At 33.7% G+C, this 24,152-nt stretch overlaps 4 protein-coding genes across 4 annotated transcripts; 1 reads left to right on the top strand and 3 right to left on the bottom strand.

Annotated features, from left to right (window-relative positions):
* The first annotated feature begins 953 nt into the window (after window positions 1-953).
* Col4a1 (Collagen type IV alpha 1) lies at window positions 954-20,588 on the top strand. The gene is given in 53 exon segments (XM_070642932.1): window positions 954-1,344; window positions 4,482-4,774; window positions 4,890-4,969; window positions 5,104-5,158; window positions 5,217-5,244; window positions 5,315-5,366; window positions 5,440-5,477; window positions 5,539-5,563; window positions 5,629-5,686; window positions 5,743-5,796; window positions 5,859-5,898; window positions 5,956-6,009; window positions 6,068-6,086; window positions 6,143-6,266; window positions 6,336-6,353; window positions 6,423-6,475; window positions 7,856-8,010; window positions 8,069-8,106; window positions 8,165-8,285; window positions 8,352-8,534; window positions 8,592-8,740; window positions 8,802-8,917; window positions 8,982-9,018; window positions 9,081-9,324; window positions 9,396-9,421; window positions 9,485-9,538; window positions 9,599-9,751; window positions 9,815-9,958; window positions 10,017-10,115; window positions 10,178-10,346; window positions 10,403-10,550; window positions 10,609-10,720; window positions 12,507-12,561; window positions 12,621-12,795; window positions 12,852-13,080; window positions 13,139-13,334; window positions 13,390-13,442; window positions 13,503-13,603; window positions 13,664-13,692; window positions 13,752-13,813; window positions 13,874-13,950; window positions 14,010-14,037; window positions 14,101-14,167; window positions 14,235-14,266; window positions 17,746-17,790; window positions 17,852-17,888; window positions 17,949-18,045; window positions 18,503-18,548; window positions 18,611-18,664; window positions 18,728-18,799; window positions 18,852-18,986; window positions 19,043-19,566; window positions 19,624-20,588. Coding segments are annotated over 53 exon segments (5,364 nt in total). The 5' UTR covers window positions 954-1,288; the 3' UTR covers window positions 19,879-20,588.
* Rh5 (Rhodopsin 5) lies at window positions 10,750-12,290 on the bottom strand. Its single transcript, XM_070642934.1, has 4 exons — window positions 12,166-12,290; window positions 11,930-12,109; window positions 11,517-11,867; window positions 10,750-11,458 (listed from the first exon to the last, which is right to left on the bottom strand). The coding sequence occupies exons 1-4, from the start codon at window positions 12,213-12,215 to the stop codon at window positions 10,915-10,917; spliced, it is 1,125 nt and encodes a 374-aa protein (XP_070499035.1). The 5' UTR covers window positions 12,216-12,290; the 3' UTR covers window positions 10,750-10,914.
* On the bottom strand, window positions 14,268-17,404 carry LOC139092512 (venom dipeptidyl peptidase 4). Its single transcript, XM_070642933.1, has 8 exons — window positions 17,264-17,404; window positions 16,724-16,975; window positions 16,158-16,664; window positions 15,874-16,101; window positions 15,624-15,820; window positions 15,093-15,561; window positions 14,830-15,034; window positions 14,268-14,746 (listed from the first exon to the last, which is right to left on the bottom strand). The coding sequence occupies exons 1-8, from the start codon at window positions 17,264-17,266 to the stop codon at window positions 14,349-14,351; spliced, it is 2,259 nt and encodes a 752-aa protein (XP_070499034.1). The 5' UTR covers window positions 17,267-17,404; the 3' UTR covers window positions 14,268-14,348.
* A 1,243-nt stretch (window positions 20,589-21,831) lies between the features above and the next one.
* Window positions 21,832-23,893, bottom strand: Stip1 (Stress-induced phosphoprotein 1). The gene is made up of 4 exons (XM_070642925.1): window positions 23,727-23,893; window positions 23,375-23,657; window positions 22,225-23,314; window positions 21,832-22,160 (listed from the first exon to the last, which is right to left on the bottom strand). The coding sequence occupies exons 1-4, from the start codon at window positions 23,733-23,735 to the stop codon at window positions 22,088-22,090; spliced, it is 1,455 nt and encodes a 484-aa protein (XP_070499026.1). The 5' UTR covers window positions 23,736-23,893; the 3' UTR covers window positions 21,832-22,087.
* Window positions 23,894-24,152: the final 259 nt, after the last annotated feature.

The following is a 24,152-nucleotide window of genomic DNA, read 5'->3' as shown; positions in this document are numbered from 1 at the left end:
ATGAAGTATTGGATGATGTCAAGAAAGGTCTAATTATGACATACAAAATAATTCCAAAAATCATTTCAAGGGCAAGATTGCAACAAAATTACAGTCAACCCAAAGCTGATGGTCTCGCAGAAAAGAAAATATATACAAGTTATAGAGAAAATATGTGCTGATGATGAAAAATCGAGTGTAAAAATGCAAAACTGCAAAATTGCCGTTGACAGCGATTTCAGTGTGTATTCTGATGGCTACGCGACGATCAGGCATTCAATTACATGAAATTATTTCTAATTGTACTTTAAAAAGCAATTTTTTTTGTGCCTTCGAGGCATGTTGTGAGTAATTTGTGGTCGGTAACTTTTTTTTTTTTTTGCTCTTTAGAATCATTTTTCGTTAATCATGATGATGGCAATCAGAACTGATTCTCATTTTAACAAGAGCAATCTTATCAAGCAAACATATTTTCGTTATTGTACATAGTCTTGAAATGGTAAATAGGTTCAAGGAAACTGAATATAGTTTCAAATGTTATCAATAACGGAATTATGTATACATACATCCATAAAATTCTTTGATTTTTATGTTATATTCCTCTCTTTTTTTTCGTGAATATAAATTTATTGCATAATTTCTTCAGACATGAAAACAGAAATGGGAAAAGAGAAAGAATGCAGAATTTCATACAAGATTCTTTAATAATATTAAAAAGAAAAGCAGAAATATAATAAACTTGCATTTAACTGTTGCTGTTGCAGCCCGAACACGATCGCCGATATAACTTCGTCTCATACATTCTTAATTCTATAACAGCCGATCGTTTGTCGTGTCTCATATTTTCCATATTCCTTCACTATATTTTCATATGTTGCAATCGTTTCCCACACTTTCCTGATTCCCGAATCACATGCGAACGGCTTAATACTTAGAAAATTTGTTTCATTCGCCTTTCATCGCGTACGATCAGTTCGTGTTCGGCGGTCCACTTGACAAGATTGAAAAGCCGTGGTCTCGCGTCTACTTGATTTTTTAAAATATTATCAATTTTTTTTATTGCTGTTGAGTGGAAAAAGAGATAATAAAACTGAGATTGCGCAGAAATAAAAGATTTGGGAAAGAATTAAACGCTAGTTTATAAGGAAAAAAATTAATTTGTTCCTTTTTTTTGAGAGTGTTTAAGACACAAAAGCAATCAATTGATGGAGTTTTAAAAAAGTGGAATTTTTTTATAAAAAAAATTATTTAAGCTGTGATTATAGTGAACCAAAATATATTTTTAATTATAAATTAATAGAGCCCGAGGATGGGCTCAAAGCATAAGGGAGCCACAAGGATGGCCGCCCTACGAGAATCACCATGGTGAGAATTCTTATCTTCCTGTTTCGACAAAATAAATGTGGTGATTTGTGTGTAGCAAAATCATTCAAGTGATTATTAATTTGGACTGGATTATCAAAATTTTATGTATATTTTTGGATGGAATATTTGAGGATTAAATTGTGATGATCTCTGCTTGCAAAGTGATTTATTGAAGTGATTATGATTAGAAATGTATTACATTATGGCCTGTAAAAGCAAGCAATAATAAACCTTGAATAATAATGTCGATTGATAAGTGTTGATGCACAAAAAGGATTAATATTCAATATAAAAATGCTTAAAAAGTGTGGATGAAAAATGTGGCAACGTTGCACAATCGTGATAGAAGTCATATAATGATCATAGTTCAGAAAGGAAGTTTATTAATGAGTTCAACTGATAAGCGCTAGAAATGAACAATTGTGATTGAAATTAAAATTATACAGAAAAGAAATAAAATGAGAAGATTTAGAAAAAAATATATATACATAGATGTGAAATGAACATGAATGTGATGTTGCTCAAAAAACTGTTTTCTTGAAAATTCGTGAATTAAGAAAATTCTCATTGGAATTAAAAATCATTTTCTGTGAACTTTTTATGTGAAATATTTTAAAATAACATAAAACCATGAGAATGGATTACTGTCTAAACATGAAATTATTGGTATACCAACTTTTATGTGCTAAATGTGCTGTTTTATGATACAATTAATTAATTTTTTGACCTTTTTATGTTTCCTGGTGGAAATAAGAATTTTGTGACTTAATTTTCTTTTAACTTTTCGAATTGACTAAATTTTTTAAAATTTCTTTTGAGGTTTTTGAGTTGATTTCTCAAATCTTATTCTTATTCTAAAATTATGATCTAAATCGTTCTAAATTTTTAGATTGGATCTTTAATGAATATTTTAGTTAACTTGAGATATACAAAAGAAAATAAGATTTCAATAACTAAAATTAACAATTAAACCCTTTAAAAATTTAAATTTGCAAATCAATGATTTAAATTAGAATCTTTTTTCAAAACTTCAATTTAATTTTACGATTTGTTTTAAAATTTCGTCATATTTTTCAAATAATTTCCAGTCATTTATGACCAAATCGCAAAAATTTATCAAAATTTTAAACAACTCTAAATTTTTCATATTTTTATGCTCCAAAAATTGTAAAGATTACACAACTTTACATTTCCTTGATATTTCATTCATCAGAACTGTTTTTTTTTTACAAAAATTTCTCAAAAAAGTTACAGAATTATCAAATAAAGTTTATGTTTAAAATCCCCGTTCTCCTTTTTTTATTTATTTGAACTTTATATGTTTGAAAAATTCCATTTTCCATAAGTCATAACAATTTTGTTCTAAATCTAGGTTACTTTAAGACGTAAAAATCATTCACATTATTAAAAACTTATTAAGACTCACACTTGATAGAAAAATATCAAAAATTTGTGAATAATCTTTTGCTATCAAAATTTAAAATTCTTGTTCAACTTCCTACTGTATATAATATAGTCTGTATTATCTCGGAAATGAAGTCAAACATAACGAATGTGAAACGTGATTTTTATGTATTTAAATACGTACTAATTTGAGAACATACCAAATGACAGAAAAAAGTTATAAAGGTCATCAATGAGAGGTCTTCAGAGAGTTTTATGTAGTAAATGACGATACGTGCTGGGAAATGACTACTGTATTGACTTTTGGATGCTCTATTTACTGTTATTTTGTGTTCTTGACATACAATTTGGGAAAGATAATTTATAGGTTCTGAATTTTTGCAGAGTTTTTATTATGACTGGTAAAATTATGAGTTTGAGCTTGTTTGTCTGCAAAATTGAATATTTTGCACAGTTTTGCAAAATATTGAAATAAAAAAGATGTTTTTTCATAATGTGTTTTATAAACAATAGTTTAAACATTATCAATATACATTTTGATGAGATTGAAATTGCAATTAACATGATAATATAAAAACTAATTTTTGATTACCTTATAACTATTTAAAATAAACTTCAAATCAATTTAAACGATTTAATATTCAGAGATATTTGAAATAAAATCCAATTTGCACTCATACTAAGATTTTGCCAATAAAAAGTCATTTACAAAAACTCTAAGCTTTCTTAGTTAAAACTCATTAAACAAGCAATTAAATGTACTTAATGTTTAGTTCAAAAGATCTTAATTTGCATGAATTTCTTTAGTTCTTCAATCATAAAAATTCAAATTTGAAAATGTTCAATACTTCAAAGTAATTCATTTTGAAAAGTTTTTAATCTCAAAATAATGCAATTATTCACATTTCAATTGGTCAAGCACCTAAATGTGAAATTTTGAACAATATTAAATTATTAAAAATTAAAATTAATAAGTCACAAAATTCCTTAGTTACGACAAAATATATTCTTAACGTAATCAAGTAAATCGAGCAACATCTAGTGAAATTTAACTCCATCGAAATTCAATTCAGAAATTTTAAAAATTATTCAATTTTCTAGAAATTCAGTAAACAGCTGTAAATTGAGACATTACGAAGAATTATTGTACAGTGGATGAAAAAGCATTAAAATTTGTGCACAGTGGAAGTAATTGAGAAATCATAAAATGTAAAAAATGGACTTAAAATTTACAAAAATTAAAATAAATCAAAAAATAATCTTTAAAAACTTAAAAATTCCAAAATTCATAAAATTTAAAAATCCATTCCATAAAAAGTGCGTCTGAATCACAATCAACGTCCTTGACTCCATTTCCTCAGATGTTGTCACTTCAATGTCCAAAATCAAAATGATCAGCTTGAATGATTTTGAGTCATGCAAATCAACCCCCCAACAAATACACTGAAAAGAAGTCAAAAAGTCGTGAAAAGTCCGAAGATGTTTCGTGAAATACGCTTGTGTTTGTGTTGCAGTCCTTTCGCGAGTTTTTCATTCTCTCACGACGATTCGGACCGATCAGCTTTTTTTCTCTCGCATCGCGCACGTGTTACGAAGTTTTGTTTACATTCGTTCAGTGTACTTACTATCCATTCATGAAAATTTCCATATGAGAAATAGTGATCGTGCGTAAATGCTGAATCATTAATAAAATTACGTATATTTTTTTTATTCTTTCATTGCTTGCATAATAGGTGGTTAGTAGCAATAGTAGTTTTTATATATCTGATTGTAAATACAAGTGCGCAAATGTGGAACGATATCGATAGTGGTAGTGTAGGCCTTCTTGGTAGAAATAAAAATATAAGAGATCGTACAAATGTACAAAAAGTGCCTGATAGTTATGATATTATTGATACTGCAAATACCCCAGTGAGAGGGCCACCAGCTAAAAATTGTACAGGCTCTGGCTGCTGTATACCAAAATGTTTCGCAGAAAAAGGAAACAGAGGTCTTCCTGGCGTTCCTGGATATCCTGGTCCTAAGGGTGAGTCTATACTTTCTTGTATTATTTTGAACTTTAAATGACTTGCATCATTTTCAACAAATTTCCTAAAATTGATTTCAAATTACATAAAAAAACATTAAAATTTGTCAAATAGGTATGCAAGGTTTTGCTGGTTCAGAAGGTCTACCAGGTCCAAAAGGACAAAAGGGAGAAACTGGTCCAGTCGGTCCATGGGTAATTGTCACAAACTTTATGTCATTGGATGAGCTTTGACTGCATAATATTAAGCCAAAGCCAAAGCTCATTCATACAGACATAATTCTAAGTTAATCTATGAATTAAACTCAAACTATTATTCTACATATTAGGGTCCAAAAGGAGACAGAGGCAAAACAGGAGTTCCCGGTTACCCTGGAGTTCCAGGTATACAAATTAATTTAAACGTCAAGTAATAGATTTCTAATGTATGGTGTTCTTTTAGGTTTACCCGGTCATAGTGGTCCAGCTGGGTAAAATATTTGTTTACATTCATTCCATTTGAAATTTTAAATGCTAATTGGAATTAATTTTAATTTATAGAGCACCTGGTATTCCCGGTGTTGATGGATGTAACGGAACAGACGGTCTTCCGGTAAATTATTAATTTACATTCCGCATACTTTGTCAGTATTAATCTTTTATATCCTTTAAATTCTCAACAATAGGGTCTTTCTGGTTTGACAGGAAATCCAGGTCCAAGAGGGTAAGCTCATCATATTATCTATAGCGAGCAGTTTAATATAATTTTGCAATTAAAATTTTAGTTACCCTGGTGCTCCTGGTGGCAAGGTAAAGAAAATCGCTCAAAAATAACGATTGAACAGCTTTTATAAGCTTTATATTAATTAAAATAGGGAGAAAAAGGAGAACCTGCACAAATTGACTACACAAATTACGAAAAGGGTCAAAAGGGTGAGTTTGGGATTATAGTAAAGTTGTAAGATGGATTCAATAATATTTTTTCGTAGGTGAGCCTGGTTTTGATGGAAGAATTGGAAACCCTGGTCTTCCTGGTATAAATGGTAAGTTCATTATAGTTTCATTCCTGATTAATTCTTAACATATCGTATAATTTGCTAATTAGGTGAACGTGGAGAACCTGGTCAAGCTGGTTATGATGGAATGTAAGTTACATATTAATAATATTAATTTAAATTAAATCTAATTGTAATAAATTATAGTGATGGAGAGAAGGGAGATAGAGGTGACTCTGGAGAAAAAGGAGACTGTATTAGGTAAGTTCAGCATTACTTAAATTTGTATAAATTACTAAATATTATTTTATTTACACAGAGGACCTGCTGGTGAAAAGGTAATTTGAAGCTCTTAATTTCTAGTGATTTCTGATAATTAATTGGAGTAAAATAGGGAGAAACAACACAATTCCAACCTGTTGCATATCGTGACGAAGAATTTATTGGGCCAACTGGACCTGCAGGACCAAAAGGAGACAGAGGAGATATCGGTATACCCGGAAAACCTGGAGATACAGGTAATTTTACCTTTATTTTCTCATTAAAAATTTATTTTTAACATTTTCAATCACTTTTATTCAATATAGGAAATCCTGGACAACCTGGTAATTATTCTTATATCCTTAACTAATTTTTAATACTAGATTTAAATTTTAATTTAATTTGAACTATAGGAATACTCGGAGAAAAGGGAGAGAAAGGTCTTCCTGGTCCACCAGGACAAAGAGTAAGTTTCAATAATTATCAATGTCCTTGTCTCGTCAAATGTCCTTGATATGCAGCTTTCTTTGCAAATCCCCGTCCGCATTTGCATACATACGGCCACATTCCATTATGAACATAAAAATGATTACGTAAATCTCCTGGTGTTGGAAATGTTCGGGTACATAGTGAACATTTGTGTGGCTTTTCTTGAAAGTGAATCATTCGGTGGTAGTATAAGTTGGAACTAGCGGTGAATTGCTTTCCACATCCTTTGAAACTGCATTGGAATGGCTTTTCACCTTGAAAATTATGGAATTCAGTTTGGGGATTCAAGTGCTTAAAACATGTCTTTATTCACCTGTATGTATCCTTTTATGAGTGTTCAAAGAGGATGAAGTTGAGAAAGCTTTGTCACAGCTATCACACTTGTAGGGACGGACTCCAGTATGTGAGCGAATATGTCGTTGAAGAAGTGATGGACGGTCGAAGAATTTGTGGCATGTCTCACAGAATAAAATATTTCTGGAATGAAATATCTCTTGAAACTCAATTTAATTGAATATTATGTGAATTTACCTATAGTTCTGCAGCTTAATCATCTTCTCCTTTGTAAGATATTGAAAGCATTTTGGATATTTCAAGAGTATCGAAAACTTATCAATCCATTCTGTGACATTTTTTGTAGATTTTGCATTATTTTTGACAAAAATTTTCAATTGATTTTTCATTGATAAATCTAATGGCTGATTATCGTCCATATTCAACTTAACACGTTAAGAACCTTCAACAAACTAAAAATTTTCTAGAACTAACTTATCATATTTATAGATACTCATCGGCATTTGTAAAGGGAAATTACCTATTGAAAATATTTTTCCGGTATATCAATAGATTGATGGGGTTCGATGTCGACACAGGAGTTTTATGGGTTAAAATTCATAATTTACCATATGAATTGTGGTGATATGCTAAAAATTTCACTATGTGAGCCAATCGAAATGAAAAAAATCTTTTCCTATATATTTTCAATGAATAGAAAGTGTGAAAAATGAAAATGATTTTCAATTTTTGAAGCCTCATAAGGCATTAACACTTTGATGTAAAGAAAGGCTTTTAAGTGATATGATAGTGTATTTGATTCCATTCTATTCACTCTATTACGATGATTCAGCATTAAAAATTCTTTCGAGTTCAAATATATTTATTTCACCACTTGTTGTTGTTATTTTAAGTATTTGGAAGCTATAGCTTTGTGTTTGGTATTGTATCGAATTCGTGTTTTATAGTTTATTGAGGGGGGAAGTTCTTCTGATAGTCTAAATTTTTATGTTCACGATATTTCCCCCACCATGATTCTGGTATACTGAAGAACCAACATTAATATGCTATTTATCCTTTTTAGGGAAGAGATGGACCATTCGGACCTACAGGACCACCCGGACAAAAGGGAGACATCGGTTTGGAAGGTCTTCACGGTTTAGACGGACCTGCTGGTCAAAAGGGAGAACCTGGTAGAGATGGTTTAGCCGGTGCACCTGGTTTACTTGGACCACCTGGGTATGCTTTGCTTATTTATGAAATCATTCAGTAAAATAATTTAAAATTTTGTTCACAGTCCACCCGGAGGCGGCAAAGGCACACCAGGACCACCAGGTAAATAATTAGTCAACTTCCTTTCAGTGCAAAACATTTAAAACCATTCTTAAAATAGGTCCCGCTGGTCCACGTGGTTTCAGAGGTCTTCCAGGTCCAAAAGGTTTAGATGGACTTCCCGGAGAAAGAGGTCCAAAAGGAAATCAAGGAATGAAAGGAGGCCCCGGATTACCCGGAAGGTAAATGATTAATCCTTTTATCCACTTAATGAATATGCATAAAAATGAAAATTATTAAAAATACAGACAAGGTCCAGAAGGTTTCCCCGGTGAAAAAGGACACAAGGGTGACCCAGGAAAAGCAGGATTCCCCGGAGTTCAAGGTCCAAGAGGTTTACCCGGTATGCCAGGTCCTGAAGGTCTCCGCGGAGAGACTGGAGAACCCGGTGTTGGAATTCAAGGAGAAAAGGGAGATGCTGGTTTAGCTGGGTATGTTAATAAGTTTACAATGTAGAAATATATTCAAAATAACTTAAAATTCAATAGATTCCCAGGTTTACCTGGAAGAAAGGGAGAACGTGGTTTCAAAGGTCAAGCTGGTGTTCCTGGAGATTCAAGAGATGGACGTCCAGGTGTCCCTGGTAGAACTGGAACACCCGGTCAAAAGGGAGAACCTGGAAGACCAGGTTTAAATGGTAAGATCAAACATGTTAAAAGCAATAGAAACTTCATAATGAAATTTTATGTATATATCAGGCTTGAAAGGAGAATCTGGTGAAAAGGGAGACATTGGTGGAAGATGTTCAGATTGTAGACCAGGTTTCAAAGGAGACAAAGGAGAAAGAGGAATTGATGGATTACCTGGAGCTCCTGTATGATTTAATTAAATATTTAATTTAAGATCCTGAAATAACACTTTTAAATCTCCTAATTTAGGGTTTAATGGGAATTCCTGGTGAAAAAGGATATGCTGGTAAGTAAATACGTTAACTTTGCTATTGAACATATGATTCCAATTTTATCGTGTTCTTTCAGGAATCAGAGGAGAAGACGGAAATCCAGGTCCACCTGGACAAGCTGGAGCCAAGGGTACTGATGGTAGAGACGGTTTGCCTGGACCTGAAGGACCTAGAGGAGATGACGCTATTGTTAGTTTATCAAGTATCCAACCAATGAAGGGAGACAAAGGTATGCCTGGTCCTCCTGGCAGAGACGGTCCAAAAGGAAATCAAGGATTAAGAGGTTTATCTGGTATTCCTGGTCTTAAGGGATTACAAGGGTATGTTTTTAAATTTTAGTTCTTTTAAATCATAGATATGGATTAATTGACGGATGAATTTTATTCTATAGACCACCTGGTGAAGCTGGTAGACCCGGTAAGTTAACTCAATAACATCACTCTAACTTAAATTAATCTTAAATATCTTGTAATTTCAAAGGTATTCCTGGTCTTGATGGTACACCTGGCAGACCTGGTAGAGATGGACTTCCTGGTAAGTACTTTATATCATTTCTATAAACATTAATCCTAACTAATTGTTTCTTAATCACAGGACCAAAGGGTGCTTCAATAAAGGGAGAACCAGGTATTCCTGGTAACGATGGTGCTAAAGGTCAAAAGGGAGACCCCGGTTTAAGAGGAGACCGTGGTGACACACCAAACTGTCCACAACTTGATATTCCAAATGAAATTCGTGGTTTGCCTGGTAAGCATTCAATGATTGAACTTTTTCGAACTGCTTTGACATTGTCCTAAAATAATAATCTAGGTGACCAAGGAGAACCTGGTCCAGTCGGAACTCCAGGTATTCCTGGAGAAAGAGGTCCAAGAGGATACAAAGGTGATAAGGGAGATCAAGGTTTACCCGGTTTAACTGGTCTTCCTGGACCATTTGGACCACGTGGATTGCCCGGTAAGAATTTCATCAGCAAACTATGAATAAACATGATTAATAATATGATGAATAATAGGTCCAAGAGGAGACAAAGGTTTCAATGGTGCTGTTGGTTTCCCCGGAAACCCCGGAAAAGACGGATTAAGAGGATTGCCTGGTTTGCCAGGAGACAAGGGTTTGTTATTGAATAACTGAAATACTTTGGATAGTTTTAAAACCATAAATGATTATTAACAGGTCAAAAGGGAGAACAAGGTTTAAGTGTTGCTGGTCCACCCGGTCCAAAGGGTAATGTCGGTTTCCAAGGACGCAAAGGAGAACGTGGTGATACTGGTATCCAAGGATTGCCAGGACTCCAAGGTTTAGCTGGCTACCCTGGTGAAAAGGGAGACTTTGGCGAAGCAGGGTATGTAATTGATTGCAGGTTTATTGGAGTATATGCTAAATAATTTAAAATTACAGAACTCCAGGTGCACCTGGTTTTACAGGACCTAAAGGAGAACCTGGTCCAAAGGGTCCACAAGGTTTACAAGGACCAATCGGAAGACCTGGTATTGATGGACGTAATGGAATTCCTGGTATGAAGGGAGATCAAGGAAGCACTGGTATTGTAAGTATTGACATATTTTAAATGTCATGATCCAGTTCTATAAATATTTCAATCATAGGTTGGTATGCCCGGAGCTAAGGGAGAAAGAGGATACCCTGGTAATGATGGACCAAAGGGTTACATGGGTCCAAAGGGTGCTCCAGGATTGAGAGGATTACCTGGTCCATTAGGTGAGTTTGACAAATGAAACACATTTACATTTTGATTTGCAGTACCATGCATGGTTAATTAAATCTATATTCAATTCCAAATTCAATTTTAATGCCAACAAATTATTAAAAATTTAACTCGAAATTGATCCTTAGTCCAAACCCAAATTCCATTGTTAATGCAAAAGTCTTCATCAAGGTTCCAAAAAATAATTTTATGCTTCTTCTGGTGGAGCTGCTGTAACAGCAGTCATAGCTGATTTCGTCTCCTCTTCGTTCAAATCTTCTCTAATTCCCAACCATGGCAATCTTTTTTCCAATGCTGCTCGGTATCTTGGATGTGAAATTGCATAAATCCATGGATCAATACAGCTTACAATTTTGCAACATACTGCTGGGATCATTGTAACTAGTGGCGTCAAAAGTTGTCGATTTCCAAACGCTCCAACTAAGGCAACAATTGCGTATGGCGTCCAGGCACAAACGAACATGAAGAAAATTGTAAATGCAGCTTTTGCAATTCTAATTTCAACTGATTTTGATGCTGCATCCTTATTTGCTGAAAGTGATTGAACATTCATTCGTTTTGCCTGAGCTTTAAGCATTTTTTCATGGGCACGAACGTGTTTGAAGAGATTCATGTAAAATATTGCTATTAAGAACATCGGAATGCAGTATGCCCATGCGAAGATGCAAGCCACAAATACTCTTGTCTCATCGTTATTTGTAAGATAGTCAAAGCTGCATGTTGTTAGGAATCTGTTGATGGAAAATAATTACTGAATTCAGAAATTAATTGTAATTTATGTAGACTCACCCTTCTGGGACATAACGACCCCAAATTTGCAATGTTGGTAAAATAGTAAAAGGCAATGACCAGAACCATGTGAAAGTAATAAGCATGATTGCTTGTCCTCGTGATAATTTTCCATCAATTGGACTTGAAATTGTCTTGTAACGATCAAAAGCAATTGCTGCATTTGTCGCTGAACCACCAATTCCAGAGAACGAACCGAGTATAGCATAAACTGTACATGCTAATTCTCCACCCATAATGCGCTGATAATATGAATTATAAAGCAGCATTGGCATCTCAAGCATCATACAAAGATCAAAAATGGCCAAGTTAACAATAAATAAGTTTGATGATGATCGGAGGGATTTAGTTCTAGTGAAGAAGTATAGAAATTTTGAAATTATTGCCGTCTATTAAATAGGACTCAAACTTACGTAGAGAATATCCAAATGACGATTCCATTTCCGACTGTTGATATCACCATCAAAACAAAATATATCAAGGCTAACAGTAAATGATAATAAAATGGAGGAGCTTCAAATGCTTGCCAATGTGGAACGAGTAAATGCACATCCTCTGTTGGAAGATTCCAGCCAAGTAGTTTTGGTCCATTTCTGTAGATTTAAAATTGAAAATAGTAAAATTATAGCAGAGATTAAGGAACACTAACCCTTGAAGTGCTAATGGCAATATAGCCGTGTTATTTCCGTCCAAGAACATTTTACCAAACTATTGAGTCACTTAAGATTATTCTAATAAATATTACAAGACTTCCACTTGACAGCGACCACCAGGGAAGCAAAAACTTTTCTACTTCCATAATGAACATTTTCGTTGTCTTTTATATTCTCAAATTCCTAATTTAATTTTGAGCAGTCGTAGAATTTGTGCATTGATGTACATTTCCGGTTGATTTTCTGCAACTTTAATTGAGTTGCTGGCATTTAAATAATTGGATTAATTGTCAATTCATAATTTCTAATACATTTTCTTGATCAATAATTTACATAGGCATGAAGGGAGAACGTGGCGAGAAAGGAGACAAGGGAGACATCGGTCTTGAAGGGTATGTATTTAAATTTGAATCAATCGTTCGATGTAAATTGATGTATTTCTTAATTTCAGTCTTCCTGGTATTGCTGGTCCACCTGGTGCCCCTGGTCCAAAAGGAAACATTGGTCCAGTCGGTCCAGCTGGTTTGCCTGGTTTAGACGGAGAAAAGGGAGACAGAGGCTTCCCAGGTTTGATCGGTATTAAGGGAGAACCTGGTGATGTATCAGAAAAGGGACAAAAGGGAGAGGTAAGCTGATCGATTTAGGTATTTATTCAAAAACCCTTAATTATTTTTATTTAAAGGCTGGTCCACCTGGTTTAAGAGGTATTGATGGTCGCCCTGGATTTGATGGTCCACCTGGAATTAAGGGAGATGCTGGATTACCTGGGTATATTCCTGAATTAAAATTGTGATTATTTTGTCTGTATAAATTAATTATTTTATTAAAATCCAGAATTGGACAACAAGGACCTCCTGGCCCACCTGGACGTGATGGTTTAGATGGATTACCTGGATTAGATGGAATGAAGGGTAATTTCTTCATTTCAAAATGTGCTTCAATCTTTAATACTGTCTGCATTTTCTTTAGGTGACACTGGTTTACCTGGATTCCCAGGAATTAAGGGAGACAAAGGTATGAGTGGTCCAAACGGTATTCCTGGATCACCTGGTTTAGATGGACTTAAAGGAAATGAAGGAGCTCCTGGTTTGCCAGGTCCATTCGGTCCAAAGGGTACTAAGGGAGAACCTGGCCCAGTTAGTCAAGGAGAACGTGGTGATGTTGGGTATGACAGTTAATTTCAAATGATTTTACAAAACTTAATCATAATTTTCATTTAGTTTACCTGGTCCACTTGGATATCCTGGTATCAAGGGAGAAAGAGGTCCTCAAGGTAATGTTATCATCATAAACTTTAAGACTTACAGTAACTAGACGTAATTTCAAATTTTAGGAGAAAGAGGTTTACCTGGTCCAGTTGTTGATGTTAAAGGAGATAAGGGAGAACGTGGTTTCCCAGGTCCAGTCGGTCTTCCCGGAGATATTGGTCCACAAGTAAGTTGAATGATTTAAGCAAACTGTGCCTTAGAAATGACAATTTTTTGTGTAATTTAGGGAGAAAAAGGTGACCAAGGTCCATCAGGGTGAGTTTGAGTATGTTATTAGCTCTAAAGGCAAATATATAATTGCTTATGTATTTCAGTCCTGTCGGTCTTCCTGGTATGGATGGTTTGGTCGGTCAAAAGGGAGAACCTGGTTTAACTGGTAAGTTTAAATCTATTGAATGCTAGTGAACATAACGGTACTCATGAATCATTTCCTTAGGTGAACGTGGTGATGTTGGTCCAATTCTTAAGGGAGAAAAGGGTCTTCCTGGACGTCCTGGTAAAAATGGACGTGATGTGAGTTATTCATTTAATATTAACATGAAGAATATGTCAAGCTAATTGGTAAATTTCAGGGATTAATCGGTATGCCTGGCGAGAAAGGTAAGTTTTAAGGCACAATTTGAAGATTCCTTAACTTCACATTAATGATTTCCAATTCAATAGGTGACAGAGGTTTACCAGGTTTAGATGGTGTTACTGGTCCAAGAGGTATGCCAGGTCCACCTGGAAGGTAAGAACTAATAAAATATTGTTTATCAATACGTAAATCTCATGTCTGACAATATTCCTAAATAAAGAATCGGAGAAAAGGGAGATCGTGGTCTTACAGGTAAGTTTAAGCATTTAAATCACTTTATTTTCACATTATAATGACTGCAAATGAATACAAACTGCATTAAATCACAATAAATTTATAATTTGAAACACTTGTCCCAAAAACGATCGAGACTGTGATATAAATGAAGTGAGACACCAGATAATGCATGAGCTTCGTCTGGGTAGCTCATTTGTTCGAAAAGAATGTCAGCTTTTTCAAGGGCACCGGCAAGTACCATGGATTGTTGATAATGTACATTATCATCTGCATTTCCATGAATAAGGAAGAAATCATGTTGACCAATGACTTTAATATGATTAGGAGTTGAGACATCACTGTTATTATACTGTGCTGAATATGGATCAACTCCCATATAACGTTCAGTATAGATTGTGTCATAGAATATCCACGATGTTACAGGTGCGACAGAAACTCCACATTTAAATACTTTTTCAGTATCTTTCGCGAGTGTCATGGCTGTTGCATATCCACCTGACAAATAAAAAATTTGCATTGAATTGAAGTTTATTGAATAAATTTATAGAAAATGTCAAATACGGTCAAAATGTAATTACCATAACTCCATCCCCAAATGGAAACTCGTTCCTTGTCAATGAATTTGAAGTTATCCACCAAGTATTTTGTAACAGCTATTTGATCTTCCATTTCATAAGTTCCAAGTCGATTGTTGATTGAGAACATCATGTCAACGCCCTTTTGACCTGTACCGCGTCCATCAATCTCTGCGTAAATCATCTTCTTGGATGTTACTTGATATGACTGGATGATTGAAATAAATTAGGTCTAATACATAGGATAGATATAGTTCATGACTTACTTGATATCCAACTGAGAATGTATTGGAAATTCTAACAGATCCAGGACCACCATAAACTCTTATAAGCAGTGGATATTTTGCAGTTACTTTATCAATATCATCTAAATCAATTTCTGGTGGAACAAGCATCTTAACTGGAGCTTGATATTTTCCACCGACAGTCACATGGAATATTTTAATCTTTGGTAATTCATAGCCTTCCAACATTGTGCGTAATTGCGCATTTGTTCTCCATTCTAAAATTTTTGTACTCGAATCAGTTTCATAAATATCAGTAAACGATACATCAGGTCCACTGCAAGTTAAAGCATAGTGCGATAGGTCAGTGCTGAATGATGTTGTTGCGTATGTACATTTATTTTTCTCAGGTGTGACAATCTCACATGTCAGACATTTTTCAACACCGTTATCCAATACATAAGTATGTCTGTTGAATGATTCATTTTGACCGGGCGTCGCTGAATAATAGCTAAAGTACAAAAGGTTAAATTATATAACTTAATTAAATGAAATTATTAAAATGTCACTTACATCTTTCCGTTTCGTGACCCAAGATATGAGAAAACGTGTTTGTTGGATGTAAGCGGTGTTAATGTATTGGTATTTGTGTCAATTTTTGTTAATGATGGCCAGTTATTGGCATTATTGATGAAATAGCAGATGCCATCAGCTTCACATTTGGGTGTGTCTAATTCAATCCATCCATCGGGTTCATTAATTTCTGCAATCTGTTGAAAAGAAAGGCTTAAAAAAGGAATTTTTAGAATATTTCTATGCTTACTGTAGCCATTTCGAAGGAATCTGCGCTGACATATGTGTATGAAGTAATCACTCCTTTATTCTGTCTTCGGTTCATCCAAATTGCACCTAATTTTCGATTGCTTATCCAGAAAACAGTTCCTAAGATATGATCGTCACTGACTTTATCTAATGGTGTACTTAAAAATAATGTGTCCATGTTTGCAAAATCGAATAAATACATTTGAACGTCTGGATTGACTTCACCAACCTATAAATTTTAGTTTAGGTGACTTATTGCTGTAAATCATATCTGAATGCACAAACCTTTGGATATCTTAAATGTACTTCTTCAGGATATTGAAATCTTGCATCACCTTCGCCATAAAGTTCATATGTAAAATCTGGAACGTCTGTATCATTGAAATATGCATATGCTAAGTAATTTCCATCTTCATTAAACCATGCTGCAGCATCACTTCCTAAAACTTCTTCTTCATATACCCAATCTGGTATTCCATAATATTCAACACCTGGTATACCAAATGGTGAAATTCTTGTTCCTGTATTTTGAGAAGTTGCGCTCAAACTTCTTACAGGCACACTATAAATGGTATTGTCAAAAATATAAAGGATCCTGTCTCCATTTGGTGAAAATTTGCAAAGTTGCAACTCGGTTCCATTCCTGATTTTGAATTCTACGTTAAGGTCATCATTTGAAACAACTGAAAATCTGGCTACAGTACTGTGTCTGAATATTGCACGAGGTTCGTAACGAATCAATACATGCGTTCCGGTTGGTGACCTTTGGAGGGATGAACTTCTCCATTTTGGCTAATTTGGGTTCAATGATAGTCAGGATGATTGTGTATTTTAAATGCTTAAATACTCACAGCGAAAGTACTTGGATATAATGTTGAGTTTTGCTTAGTCACAACATCAAACTTGACAAGCTCTCGATTATTAGTGTATGTAAATTCAGTACCCGATATCCATGATCCACCAAAACCACTGGCGCCAAATTTACTGCTCGGAATAGTTTCATTAAACCAAATTTCCCTTCCTTTATCACTCAACGGCTTAATTGATTTACAATCGACATTATTGATTGCATAAAATATTAAAATATAAATTGATAGCTTCAACTGTGAGAACAATAGAAATAAAAGAGCATAAAATATATATTATTGGATTTAATATTATCACAATCTATTAAAACTTGTAATTGGCCTATCATAAAGTCATTCAATAATGTTGTTTATCTTATCACCAAGAAATTTATTGTATTAAATTTTTTGACAGAACCACTTAAAATAATTCAATAACTTCTAAGTTTTTGGAGTTCCATCCACAACCACTTTCATAATTAATTTCACATTACTGAATATTAGAATTATGACTAATTTTAATTTTATGTCTAATAAATAGCTAACCATTGTTATAAACTATTTCAAGTACAAAAGCTCTATCCAATGTGCCTGATAACAACTACTCAACAGCCACAAATGCTCAAGTTGTGTTCACTGTTTAAGATCACAAACTCGACTGAGAGCTTCACTAAAAAAGTGCGAGCAAAAAAGTCAAACTTTTATTGAACACAATGAAAATAATGCTTACGTTGCGCTACCGTCTCTGCTGTTTGACACAACGTAAATAAATCGTGAGAGGGAAATAAAAAGACGATAAGGCAAAAGAAAATGTTTCTGTGACAAATGCTCACAGAAAATAATTGAATAGGGGAAATGTGGTCGTTTAGTCCAACATTCGCATATCATTTAGCTTCATTTTAAGAAGATATCCAGAAAGGTCAATAGCTTCATTGTATTCATTTGCATAAGCTTATTAAATAATGTTTATGATGGCTTAAAAAATATTTATTTTTTTTTTACTGACTAACTGTTGTGATTTTTATTAGGCTTGCCCGGTAGAGACGGAGCTGTTGGATTGGAAGGAAGAAAAGGTATGGATGATAAGTTCTTGGAAGTGGAATTTTGGATCTAATTTCTGTTTTATTATCATAGGTGAACGTGGATTCCCAGGACCAAAGGGAGATCAAGGGTAAGAAGCTTTAAAAAATTAAGTTCCAAAATTCAGGAATTAATTTCCTTTTAAATTTAGTTTCCCAGGTCCACTCGGCCCAACCGGACCAAAGGGTGATCAAGGTGCACCAGGTTTAGATGGAAGAAATGGAATTCCGGGAATGAAGGGTGATAAGGTAAATACATTTTTGTTTGATTCATTTAAAATCCATTAAAAATCCGTTTTTCACACAATTATTAATGGGTTTTTAAGCATAAAGTAAACGGGGACGTCCATCAATGACGTCCATTGATAAATTATATTTTTGATTCCATTCATTTCTAAGAATTCTTTTGAATGTCATGTAAGTTCAGTGTTTGACTTCCAGTTTGAATTTTGGACGTCATTCATAAACAACTCCCAAGTATTTTGAAAGAAATTGTTTTTTAAAGCAATTAGCACTTAAACTACAAATTATTACTTTCATTACATCTTAAAGAACAATGAAGTCTGCTTAAATATTAAATGATGTTCATTGTTTGATGATTGGAAGTAGACTAATATTTATATTAAAGGGGTGTGCAACTTTGAAATTTGGGGCAAATACAATTTGAATATTAAATGACCGTTATTATATTCTCAATATTTTATAGGGTGCAACAGGTCTTCCTGGATTTGATGGACCACCTGGACAACCTGGTAAGATTTGTCATAAATATTTTATTTCCAAGTATACATAATATGACTAATTATCAAAATAGGTGACAGAGGATTGGTTGGTATGAAGGGAGCTATGGGATACATCGGAGAAACCGGTAATTAATCTAATAATTGCCATAAACTTGATCATAACTAATACTTTATTACTGTATAATCAGGTCTCATGGGAGAAAAGGGAGAACCAGGTTTGCCAGCTCCACCACCATTAATTGGAGCACCAGGAAAACCAGGTATGAATATATAAAAAATTCCAACAATTTTTATTAATAAATCTTCGTTCAGGTTTACCTGGAGCAAAGGGAGAACCAGGTCCACCTGGTATGCCTGGATTGATTGGATTACAAGGAGAACGCGGTGAACAAGGAGAGGTCGGTTTGATTGGTCTTGAAGGTCAACGTGGACCACCTGGATTAAGAGGTAGCTTTCTTAAATTTCTCCATTAGCATTGATCTCTAAATCAATTGGATTTATAGGTGAAATTGGTTTGACTGGTCCACCTGGACGTGATGGAGCACCTGGTCAACAAGGTTTTAAGGGTAACGCTGGTGCACCATGCACACAAGCACCAGACTACCTTACTGGTATCTTATTGGTTAAACACAGTCAGTCAGAGGAAATTCCACAATGTGATGCCGGACATACAAAATTATGGGACGGTTATTCACTCATGTACGTCGATGGAAACGACTATCCAGCTAATCAAGATTTAGGTTCACCAGGTTCATGTGTTCGTAAATTCTCAACAATGCCAGTCATGGCTTGCGGTCAAAATAATGTCTGTAATTATGCATCACGTAATGATCGTACATTCTGGCTCTCAACATCAAAGGAGATTCCAATGATGCCAGTCGCAGAGCATGAAGTTCGTCCATATATTTCACGTTGTAGTGTCTGTGAAGTTCCATCCAATGTTATTGCTATTCATAGTCAATCTATTCAAGTTCCTGAATGTCCATACGGTTGGGACAGTCTTTGGATTGGTTATACCTTCATGATGGTAAGTTGACATGATTATTTTGAGGATGTAGAACTCTATTTATTTCTATTAATCTAGCACACTGCTGTCGGACATGGTGGTGGTGGACAAGGACTCGCAGATCCAGGTTCATGCTTGCAAGACTTCCGTGCAACTCCATTTATTGAATGTAATGGCGGTAAAGGTCAATGTCACTACTACGAGACAATGACAAGTTTCTGGATGGTAACAATCGAACAACAGAATCAATTCCGTGCACCAGAACAACAAACATTGAAAGCAGGATCACTTCATACAAAAGTTTCAAGATGTAATGTTTGCATACGAATGTAAAAATCAAATTTCTTGTGTTCTGTCAATATACATTAAAATACTTTTCCTGATGCTGAATGCCGATAGAATTTAAAATAATAATTTTTTTTTTCAAAATTCTTCCTTATTCCTTAATACTTTTTTACTACTTTCAATGTTAGATATTGAATTAAAAAAAAAAAACTACAAAATATAGTAAAACTATTGAATTTTAGGAATTTAATATTAGATAACTGGAACCAAAAGATTTTTTTTATAGAGTTGAAAACTACAAAACATGCCATATGTTACCAAAAAAATGTGTAAAATCCACTTTGTTTTCCTTAAAACTTGTATGAAAGAATGCATTTTTCAAATTTGACATATCCACTGGATGTGGATTTGATTATGTTACATTAAAAAAAATTCTTTTATCTTAATTTAGTCATAGACTTTATTATTGAAATATTGATCTGCCAAATACTGCCTCTTTACATACATTTTAAAGAAACTTTAATTCAATAAATGTAACACGACAAAAATTTCCTTCTTAATTTGTATAACTACCTAATATAAAGAAAAAAATATTATTGCAATAAAATAATACAAAAAATTTTGAAATTTAAAATGATTTGAAGACTTTGTAGCACGTCCATGCATCAATTCCATAACATATAGATAGGATTGCACCAAGATACTATAAATAGACAAATTGTTTTATAAATAAACACGTGTCATTAACATTGCCCTTATGCTTCTTTTTTTATTCACTTACATATGATGCGACTAAGGCAGGAAATGCAGCATCAGATGATGATGAAACAAAACGAGGGTAAAGTGAAAAGTTTGATGCAAAACCGATATAGGAACTTGAACTCGCGTACAGGAAGCATGCAAATGCATTAAAAAATATCTCGAATACCGTTTGCTGCATTAAATTGTAGGTTTTAGCGCTGAGGAAGTAAGAGATCATTAATAGTGATGTTGTTGAGAGACATGATGTCACTGTCGAGTGAAAACTGAAGAATGCGTCGCCTGGAAATTGTTAAATGATGGGGATTATTAATTTTTATTTGTTGCTGTATTGACTAGGCTATTTAAATTGACATTTGGACCTTTATTTTATTGGAAAACTAATTAAATACTCAATTCAGAAGTATCTAATACGTACGTAAAACTTGTACGTAATGACAAACTTGTACGTAACACTTGCAAGTAATACTTAAGTTGTATCTAAAACTTGTACGTAACGCTTGCAATATTGAACTTGCACGTAAAACTTGTAAGTAATACTTTGATTGCACTTAAAAATTGCAAGCAATGCTTTAATTTTAAAATTATGAGTTAAAGAATTCACAGCATGAATTTATCACATCACGTGACTTACCAATTTCCGTTGCAGCACCAAGTGCGAATCTCACAAGCAACATCTCACAGCAACTTCCAATAATAATTTCAAACAGCTTCAAAAGAGCACATTTTGATTTCAGAAATTCTACATTTAAGCCTAAATCAAATATATTTGAGTAGATAAGTAACACATAATTGCTGAAAATCACACAAAAGTCCACTTACAAGTACAAACACGACAAAATCCAATATTAAGACCTTTCTTTATCTGCGGTCTTCTATACTGGACAGAACTTTGCGGTATTCTAATAATTGATGACATTTTAGAGAAGGAATTTTAATGCTTACTTTACAAAAGACACAATGAGAATGAAAAGAAGTTCAAGAACATGTCTGCCTGATATATATTTATAGAACGAAGGGGAAGATTTATTTTTTCCATTGAAAGGAACTGGATGAAGAAAATACATTTTCTTTTATGCTGATCCTACAAACACACTCAATTTTATTTCTGTATAAGGCAATTAAAAGTGTCGGTAAGTAGTAAACTGCATGGGGAAATTGTTTGTGAACAACGTCTATTAATTTAAAATATGAGACAATAGACGTTATCCTCAAACAACCCCCATAATTAGAAGCATAAGATTAATTTTGGTAGATTTTCATTTTTATATCAAATCAATGAATAATAAGGATAGTGCAACAGTACAATTTAATAAGAATGAATAATGTTGTTTGTTGTTGTTGTTGTAACTCTGTTTTAAAGATTAATTAATTCGCATGGCGTTAGAAGATAAGTTCCAAGGAAAAAGTGTTTAAATTTGCAAGCAGAAAATTATAATGTACATTATTGACCCTTCTTGCTTGTTTCTTAAGCGTAATATGTTGAAAAAAATATATTTTAATGTATTTGTATGATGCCTGATTCCAAGAGTTTTTGGATCTTGCTGGCAACTTCTGGATTTCTCAAGTGTCTGTGAATGAAAAATTAGTCAAATTAGTTATCATGACCAAGAAAATACTCAAATAAGAACTTACTCTTGTACAGCTTTTGGATCAGATTGCATTTGTTCTAAAATGAGGCGCATTGCTGGATCTTTCAAGATTGATTGAACTTCAGGATCATTCATTGCCTTCTTTCTGACCTCTTCGGGATTGGAATGAACAGCCATTGTGCATGTACGATATCCTTCAAGAGCTTCGCCATTTGTTGGATCAATTTCGAGAGCTTTCTGGTATGCAGCTAATGCTTTTGATGGCTGTTGCATTCCTTGTAAGATTTTGCCCTTTCTAATCCATCCTTTAATGAATTTCTCGTCTAATTTCGTACACATATCACAATCTTTCAATCCTAAATCAAATGCAGCTAATTTGGTATAACATGCTGCACGATTTGAGTATAATTTAGGGTCATCTGGATTGCGATTAATGGCTTCAGTATAATGTTTGATGGCATTTGAAAAGTCTCCTTTCTTGAACAATTCATTTCCCTTTTCCTTCTCTTCCTCTGCCTTTGATGGATCTATAAAAGCTCGTCGTTCCTCTTCCTTAATGAGTGCCTCAACATCCGATAACAATGTTTTCACTTCCGGTGTTCGATGTTCTGATAATGACTTTTCAAAGAATGTTTTGGCGTTCTTATAGTCTCCTAATTTCTTATAACTGTTTCCAATACGCGTAAAAGCCTTTGCAATTAATTTATAATCAGCACGATTTTCACGTCCAATTTCAATTCCCTTCTCACATTCGGCAATACATTTTTGATATTCTTTTTGTTCAAAATAGACAGCAGCAATATTACTATAAAATGTTATATCTGTTGGATCATGTTCAATTGCCTTATTGTAATGAACTAAAGCGGTATCAAAATCTTTCTTCTTATATGCTGCATTTCCTGCTTCTTTTTCACCCTTTGCAAGTCTCTTATTTTCTGGAAGATTCTCGTCTTCAGAAGGTGGTTGTTTTTTTGCTGGTGGTGGGCTTGGTTCCTTCTTCTTGAGGATTTCCTCTTGTGTTTCTGGAGGATCAACTTCCATACTATGTTGGGTAAGTAATGTACTGAGTAAGACTTCCTTAACTTGAGTTAAACCTTGTAGAAGTGCTTGATTCTTAGGTTCATATTCCAGACCTGAAAAAATCGTTAATTTATGCTAAAAATGTCAAAATTTAAATTTTTCAGGTTATTTACCCTTAGTATATGCTGTAAATGCTTCGTCATATCTTTGCATAGCATATAGTACAGCTCCTTTACGTGAATAGCCTTTAGGCCATGAGGAATTAAGTTCTATGGTTTTTTCAGCATCCTTTAGGGATAATTCAAGTTTTCCGGCTTTTAGATAAGCAGCTGAGCGATTTGAATATAAAACGTGATTAGAATCGTCTAATTTAATAGCTTCACTGTAAGCTTCAATCGCTTCATCATTCCTTCCTGCTGTTAATGCTGCATTGCCTTTCTCTTTGAGCTGATTAATCTAAATTTTGTTAAAAATATTTCTTTTGTTATGAAAATTTCAATAGTTTCATAATTTTAATACACTTACATCCGACATATCTAATGTTTTTTGCACCAATTTATGATATCTTTTAAAGAACTTTTAATTTAGTCAGTCACTTAGCTCTGATATTTATGAATTGAACACTTTTCGAGAAATTCCTATGAAAATAATTATTTTTTGTAGAAAACTCTGGATCTTTCTTGACAGAGTTGTTAACTTTGTAATGTTCTGGAAATCCTACGATCGACCTTTACTTTTTGATGCTCAAATCAGTTATAATGTTATTTTCTCTGTGATATTGATCGAATAAATGCCTACTATTATAACACTTAATGTAATTAAACTTTCAATGTTTACTTTGGAAACTTTCTTCAACACCAACTCTGTGATTTATTTATTGCAAATTTTTGAATTTATAAAAACCGTTACAGTATTTAAGTAATTTATATTTTTTTCAGCCGTTACGTTTTC

Source organism: Chironomus tepperi, unplaced genomic scaffold, assembly GCF_022539635.2.
Source record: "Chironomus tepperi strain 1889 unplaced genomic scaffold, CSIRO-AGI_Ctep_v1 contig_305, whole genome shotgun sequence".
Classification (NCBI taxonomy): domain Eukaryota; kingdom Metazoa; phylum Arthropoda; class Insecta; order Diptera; family Chironomidae; genus Chironomus; species Chironomus tepperi.
The sequence above is the reverse complement of the archived record's forward strand: the minus strand, read 5'-3'. Positions and strand labels throughout refer to the sequence as shown.